At 38.7% G+C, this 8207-nt stretch overlaps 1 protein-coding gene across 1 annotated transcript; it reads left to right on the top strand.

Annotated features, from left to right (window-relative positions):
* Positions 1-629: 629 nt before the first annotated feature.
* On the top strand, positions 630-1154 carry LOC110924504. The gene has a single exon (XM_022168507.1). It carries the CDS (start codon positions 630-632, stop codon positions 1152-1154), a length of 525 nt encoding a protein of 174 aa, XP_022024199.1.
* Positions 1155-8207: the final 7053 nt, after the last annotated feature.

The raw sequence follows: 8207 nt of genomic DNA, 5'->3' as shown, positions 1-8207 counted from the left end.
TTCAGGAGTCTGTCGAGGACGATGAAGACAGGTTGGAGAATGAACAAGTGACAGAGATGGAAGATCATGACAGTCCACAAAGGAATATGGGTGATAATATTATTCGCTTGGATCAGGTTGTTTCGGAACCAGTTAACAGACCAGTGCCTGATTTGAACTCGGTTGCCCCTGAGGTCAATAATGAGGTTGCTGTTAATTCCACTGATAATGGTGGGACTAAGGATGGAAACGGTATTGGACTGAAGAAGAAGGGTAAGGGTTATCGAAAAAAGACAAGAGCGCAAAAATCTCCGTCACCGACAGGCCAAGAAAGACCCAAGAAACGAGCTAGGGAAGGGGAGGATATTTTTGATTTGGATCGATTAATATACAACCTTAACGGGGATGAGGCAGCCAGACTTCATTACCCCGATCGAGGTAATAATGTTGAGGTAAGTCAAATTAATTTTAACAATGAACAGGTTGATAGTAGGGACAAATCAGCGGAAGATAATGTAGATATGGGGATTGGAGATGAAGTTGCTGAAACTCTGAAGCTGGGTTCGGTTTTAGGGGTTAAACAATTCGAGAATTTTAGTGGATCAGTGGCCTAAGGTTATAAGCGATGAAGGTTTTCAATGTGTGGACCAATGAGTGTGTTGTCATGGAATATAAGAGGACTGGGATCGGAATCTAAGAGCTCGTGGTGTAGGAAATTAAAAGCGGAAAATGAGATCGGTTTTATTCTTATTCAAGAGACTCAATTTGAATCTTTGGAGAGGGTTAATGTTAATAGGTTTTGGGGCAGGGGTGATATGGAGTTTGAGCATGTTGATGCTTCAGGTAGGTCGGGTGGTTTGATATCTATGTGGAATCCTAGATTGTTTGTTAAGGAGTCGGTAGTCAAAGATCGGAACTTTTTGGTTGTCTCTGGGTATCTAAAGGAAGATGGTAGAAGGATTACACTCATCAATGTTTATTGCCCACAAAGGCTGAATGATAAGTGTGTTGTGTGGGAACAATTAAAGTCGATTATTACGGAGGATGGTGGGTTTTGGATTGTGGGTGGTGATTTTAATAGTGTTAGAGATTCAGTTGAACGAAGAAATTCCAATTTTAACAGGCTGGATTCGGAGGCTTTTAATGAATTTATTGAAGATGCCGGGTTGGTGTAATTTTCGTTAAAAGGTCGGAAGTTCACGTTTTTAGCTGGGAATAAATTGAGCCGTATCGACAGAATTTTTGTAGATTGGTTATTCTTCAACGAGTGGCCGAATGCGGATTACCGGGTGCTTGAAAGGGATGGCTCTGATCATTGTCCAATTATGTTGAAAATTGGTTCCAAAAACTTTGGTCCGAAGCCTTTCAAATTCTTTAATTCTTGGCTGCATCGTGAGGGGTTTGATGAATTGGTAAAACATGCGTTGGCTGACATAAATGTTCAGGGCGATCCAGATTTAAAACTTATGCAAAAGTTCAAGTTATTGCGTGGCAAGATTAGCGTTTGGAAACAGAAATTGGTGGAAGATGAGTTTGAGGAGTCGGTATGTCTTAACAAAGAAATTGTCGACCTAGAGATTGTTATGGAGGATAGGGACTTGACGGAAGAAGAGACTTGGGTGTTAGAAGAGGCGAGGAAGAGAATTAGACAATTGGAATTCTATAAAAATAAGGATTTAAAACAGAAGTCGCGAGTTAGATGGGCAAAAGACGGAGACGAGAATTCCAAATTTTTCCATGGGGCGATCAATTGTAGGAGGGTTTCTAATTCTATTTTGGGTCTAAAGGTTAATGGAGAGTGGGTAAATAGACCTAAAGAGATAAAGAAAGAGGTTTTGAGGTTTTTCAAAACAAGTTTGTAGAACAATGTCCAACTAGACCGTCCCTTTCATGCTATGGATTGAAGACACTAACAATTGATCAAGCCGACGAGCTGATTAGACCCTTCATGGAGAAGGAGATTAAGGAGGCGGTTTTCAAATGTGGTAGTGATAAAGCCCGGGTCCAGACGGCTTCAATTTCCGCTTTATTAAGAGGTATTGGGATCTTTTTGCTCGTGACTTTTTAGATATCCTCCATAATTTTGCGGTTACTGGAAAAATTAATCAAGGAGCGGCGTCGTCTTTTATTACGCTTGTCCCTAAGGTTAATGATCCGGTTAGACTTGAGGAGTATAGACCTATCAACTTGATCGGGGTGATAAGCAAAGTTATCTCTAAGGTTCTGGCGAACAGGCTAAAATCGGTCATGGACAGTATTATTCATGAAACGCAATCGGGTTTTGTAGTGGGGAGGTTTATTCTTGATAGCCCGTTGGTGATCAGCGAAGTTCTTACGTGGTCTAAAAAATGTGGGAAAGACTTGTTCATGTTTAAAATAGACTTTGAGAAGGCTTATGATAACGTGAACTGGGTTTTCTTGATTTCGATTATGAGGCAGATGAATTTCCCTGATACTTGGTGTCAATGGATAGAAGGGATTCTTATGTCGGCTCGTTCGTCAGTTTTGGTTAACGGGTCGCCAACATTTGAGTTCAGTTGTGGGAAGGGTATCCGTCAGGGGGATCCTATATCGCCTTTCTTATTTATTATGGTTATGGAAGCGCTTTCGGGTATGATTAGGAAAGCTTGTGATGCTGAAGCTTTCAGTGGAGTTTCGTTACCGAATGGTGGTCCTGTCTTATCTCATCTTTTGTATGCTGACGATGCAATGGTAATGGGTGAGTGGTCAGGTAACAATTTTAATTGTTTAAGACGTTTGTTGCGTATTTTTCACATGTGTTCGGGTTTGAGAATTAATATCAAAAAGTCGGTCTTATATGGTGTGGGGAAAAGTATAGAGGAGGTTACTTTGAAGGCGACTGATATGGGTTGTAAACCGGGGGCTATGCCTTTCATTTACTTGGGGATACAGGTAGGTGCAAACATGAGTCGTATTAATAACTGGGACCCGGTGATAAAGGTTTTCAAGACTAGGTTATCGAGGTGGAAGTCGAAAGTTCTGTCTATTGGAGGTAGAGTTACGCTTATCAAATCGGTCTTGGAAGCGCTTCCTTCATATTATTTCTCCTTATTTAAGGCACCTTTAGGGGTTATAAATAAGTTGGAAGGTTTGGTTCGGAAATTTCTTTGGGGTGGTAATGTGGACGTGAGAAAAATGCATTGGGTTGGGTGGGACGTGGTTAACAAACCAGTTACTCAAGAAGGGTTGGGTATTCGAAAGCTTGATGAGGGTAACAATGCTTTCTTGGTTAAATGGTTATGGCGTTATCGTCAAGAGAGTGGCGCTTTGTGGAGGAGAGTGGTTGATGCCTTACATGGGTCACATAGAATGTGGGATCCGTACCCGCATAAGTCGTTGTATTCAGGCACGTGGTCTAAAATTGTTTCAAGTGGGCAGCGTTTAAAGATTGGTGATCAGCCCAGCTGGTATATGGTTCGTGGCCGATTAGGCAATGGTTTGGGCATTCATTTTTGGACTGATCCTTGGGTTGATAGAACGCCGTTAAAAGTGAGGTTTCCGGATTTGTTTCGGCTGGAAAGGTCTAAGTGGTGCTTGGTTAGCGATCGGCTGGGCACTTCCAATCCGGATGGTTCGATACAATGGAGCTGGAGAGCAGATCCTGCTTCGCAGATTGAGTTTCAACAGTTGCAGGAGTGTTTGCGTCTTCTTGAGGGTTAACTTCTCGGAGATAATAGAGACCAATGGTGTTGGGATAACGGGGCTGCCGATGACTTTTCCATTCAGTTAGTGCGAAAATGGCTAGCTAGCGAGAGTCTTATTCAGGTTGATTCAAAGTACGTGTGGTGTAAGTGGATTCCGGGCAAATGCAACATCTTTATGTGGAGATTGTTAATGGATAGAATCCCGACTAAAGTGGCGTTACAAAGACGACATATAAACGTTGGGAGTCCTATGTGTATTTTTTGCGTTGACCAGGAGGAAACGGTAGATCACTTATTCACAGGTTGTATTGTGGCTACCGGTGTGTGGAACGTCATAGCTCGTTGGGTTAAGCTTCCTCAGTTTTTCTTTTTCTCAGTCAAAGACATTATGCAGGAATACGAAGGATCTAGATGGTCAGCGATGAAGAAGGCGGCTTTCCATGGTGTTATGGTGATAACTTGTTGGAGGATTTGGAAGGCTAGGAATGAGAAGATCTTTCGGGAGGTGGATCGAAGCGTGGTAGATATAGTCGCCGATGTTAAAGCCTTGAGTTTTCTTTGGTTTTCTAGTAGGTATAAAAAAGGCTCGGTGGGTTGGGAGGATTGGAAAAAATTCAATTTTGATGTAATGTAAGTTTGTGGATTTGGGGGTCTCCTTCTTGGAGATCTTTCCTGTTGTTTTGTTGTGTGGTTTTTAAAGTTTGCCTTCAAAAAAAAAAAGATTATTGTATGGGGAGATGCATAGTATTTTATTACATAGATGGAGACTTTAAATTAAACTAGTAGATGGATAAAGCCAACTAGTAACGACGCTTTTCTTTCCTTTAATAAATTCAGATAATAATATTAAATTATTAATAAACCATGTTTCACTTTCGTAACTATTTCAGTCCACGTCGTAACCATTTCAGTCCCTGTAATTAACAGAATAATGGATTGAAATTGTTACGAAATTGAAACCATAGGGACATAAATGGTTACGAAAGTGATACCACAGTGACTGATATCGCAATTTTTAATCTAATAGACTGAAATAGTGAATTTTGACAAACCACAGGGATGAAAACAGTAATTAACTCAATTAATTATTACTTTTATATTTATCTATTTATTTAAATTCAAACTTATTTATCTAATTTGATCTTGACTATATATTTGAACGTTTTGTTTAGTTTGGTATCACATAGATTTTATGAAACTTGAAATAAAATTAACTAACATTATTTATCATTTATATATTTACGGAGTTTTAAATAAAGGGTTACATTTATTGAGACTTTGTTAACAAATTTTGAAACAACAGAATAATCTATTTTTATCATGAAAACCAAACTTTGTATTAATATATTAAATATTTTTATTTTCACTATATAAAATTACATTTACTCGACCCATGTAACACATGAGGTGTTTTAAGATATAACTTTTTATTATTTGATATATAAAGTTAGATTTATTCAATTCGTATAATACACGTGGTTTTTTAAGGATATATATTTTTTTTTATTATTAGTTACAGAAAATTACATTTATTCAAACCGTGTAATACGCATATTTTAAAAGATGTTATTTTTTATTATCTGGTATATAAAATCACATTTATTCAACCCGTGTAATAAATGGGTTTTTTTTAAGATGTATTATTTTATTATTTAGTAAAAAATATTACATTTATTCAAACCATGTAATACATGTGGTTTCAAAGATATAACTTTTCTATTTGGTATATAAAATTACATTTATTCAACCTATACAATATGATTCTTATAGATATAACTTTTTATTATTTAATATATAAAATTATATTTATTCAACCCGTGCAATAAAGGAGCTTTTTAAAGATACATTGTTTTATTATTTAGTATATAAAATTTATTTATTCAACCCGTGTAATATACGGGGTTATAACCTAGTTATTAATAAACCAGATCATTTTATATGCTATATATGGTTACTAAGTATTTTAATAAGGAGTAAACTGCAATTTTATCCCCTGAGGTTAGGGGTTATTGGCATGTCTACCCCCTAAGAAAATAATTGCAATTTTACCCCCCACTGTTCACTGTTATGTCGCAACCTTACCCCCCGACCTCAAATTTGTTGACTAATCTGTTGACTATAGCTTGAAATGACTATAATTCCCTTTCATATTACCCCTGTGTTTTGTGCACTCTGTGATATTACCCCCTGTGTTTTGTGCACTCTGTGATATTACCCCCTGCCACCACTGCCACCGCCATTCATCACCACAACCACCACAACCACCACTGCCACCTCCAGCCACCACCCTCAACCACCACTACCACCGCCATTCACCACCGCAATAATAATTAAAACATTAAAAACATCATGTTGGACCCACCCATCACACACCTCCAGCTTCATCTTTAATCTCCATCAAACACCACCCAATCAAAGTATATCAATGCACTCATATGAATCGTTAATGACAATTGAATTGCAACAGTGCAATTGTATGAATTATTAACATCAATATATAACTGCAATCGTATGCAATCAGATTACAATAGTGCAACTGTATGATCATTAACACCAATTGAAACATATGAGTGCAATCGTATGCAACCAAATTACAACACTGCAATTGTTTAAATAATAAATATTAATCTATCCGTGCAATTGTATGAATTATTAACGACAATCGAATTACAATAATGCAATTGTTTAACTAATTTACCGCAATCGATGTCTCTCTGTGTGATTCTATAAAACCATTAACAACAATTTATTAAATCGATGAAATTTTGACTGATTTAGAAAGTCAAACTTATTGTATTTGACTATTTGGAATAGTTTATGTTACCTGAAAAATATCGCAGAGATGAGGTTAATCAGATGAATTGTGGAGGGAGAAACAGAGGTGTTTGTTGGCAGGGGAAGTTGACGACGGTACGACGGTGGGAGTCGCTGAAGAGGGTGAGGTTTTGGATAGGGAATGTTGTGAATTGGAAGGAGATGGTTCGTGGGTGTGCGGCTGGAAATAATGAAATGGCAGTGGCGATGGCTGTCTGTGTTATGTGAGGGAGAAGAAGAAAATGGGTGAGGGTGGTGAATGGTGGTGGCAGTGGTGGTTGTGGGTGGTGGCTGGAGGTGGCAGTGGTGGTTGTGGTGGTGAATGGCGGTGGCAGTGGTGGCAGGGGGTAATATCACAGAGTGCACAAAACACAGGGGATAATATGAAAGCGCATTATAGTCATTTCAAGTTATAGTCAACAGATTAGTCAACAAATTTGAGGCCGGGGAGTAAGGTTGCGACATAACAGTGAACAGTGAGGGGTAAAATTGCAATTATTTCCTTAGAGGGGGTAGACATGCCAATGACCCCTAACCTTAGGGGGTAAAATTGCAGTTTACTCTTTAATAAATGAAAATCAAATATCAACTGTAGGGCTAGCTTATTTTGTAGCTCTGTCTCTTGAAGGAGGTCCAGTTCAATATTTGAGCATGGAGTAATGTTAGGATATTTTAAGACACTCGTCTACAGTTAGCCATTCAAAAATAAATAGGTAAAATAATAATAATAACAATAATAATACTTGTTTGGTGTAAGTAAGGTTCTATTTGTTCTAACTGTAGGAAATCAATATTCCTTACTCTATTAGAATGATAGACAAAACAATATATAGTACAATACTGGAGGAATTTACGGAACTAATTATGTAGACTAAATCAATTCTAGCTAACAGAACATGCACACAATAATTATGATATACATGCCAATAATATCTTGTGATATTATCGGCTAACAGTCCCCCGCAGTTTGAGCCGTAGAAGAGCGGAGGCATAAACTGGACCGAAAACATTGAAACAGATGCTTTGGTAACCCTTCTGTGAAAATATCTGCATATTGATAATCAGACGGGACGTGAAGAACTTTGATGGTTCCAAGGCGGACTTTCTCTCGAACAAAATGTATATCCAGCTCGATGTGTTTAGTTCTTTGATGTTGCACAAGATTTTCTGCCAAATAGAGTGCATAAATGTTATCACAGTAAACGATTGAGACATGTCTAACTGGGAGATGTAGTTCGAGCAAAAGGTTATGAATCCAGCTAAGTTCCGAGACTGTGTTGGCAACTCCCCGATATTCGGCATCGACACTAGACCGGGAGATTGTAGGTTGACGTTTCGATGACCAAGATATTAAGTTATCACCCATATACACCCAATATCCGGAGGTCGATCGACGAGAGTCGGGACACCCGCCCTAGTCTGCATCTGAATAGGCCGTCAATTTAGTAGAGGAAGAGGGTGTGAATAGGAGACCTTGCGCGAGAGTGCCCTTATTGTGTCGAAGAATCCGTTTGAGCAACTAAAAATGTGGTTCACAAGGTGCATGCATGAAGAGACATACATGTTGAACCGCGTATGAAATATCCGGGCGGGTGATGGTAAAGTATTGTAGGGCACCTACTAGGCTGCGATATAAAGAGTTATCCGAAAAAAGTGCACCAGCCGTGGCACTAAGCTTGGAGCCAACTTCCACTGGGGTGCTCGCGGGTTTACAATTTGACATTTTCGCACGTGATAAGATGTCCTTAG

Source organism: Helianthus annuus, chromosome 17 (assembly GCF_002127325.2).
Source record: "Helianthus annuus cultivar XRQ/B chromosome 17, HanXRQr2.0-SUNRISE, whole genome shotgun sequence".
Taxonomy (NCBI): Eukaryota; Viridiplantae; Streptophyta; class Magnoliopsida; order Asterales; family Asteraceae; genus Helianthus; species Helianthus annuus.
Note: the sequence above shows the minus strand (reverse complement) of the source record. Positions and strands in the feature narration are given on the sequence as shown.

Bases quoted from the DNA above. Each gene is read 5' to 3' on its own strand.
- LOC110924504 (XM_022168507.1), top strand. From the start codon at position 630: ATGAGTGTGTTGTCATGGAATATAAGAGGACTGGGATCGGAATCTAAG.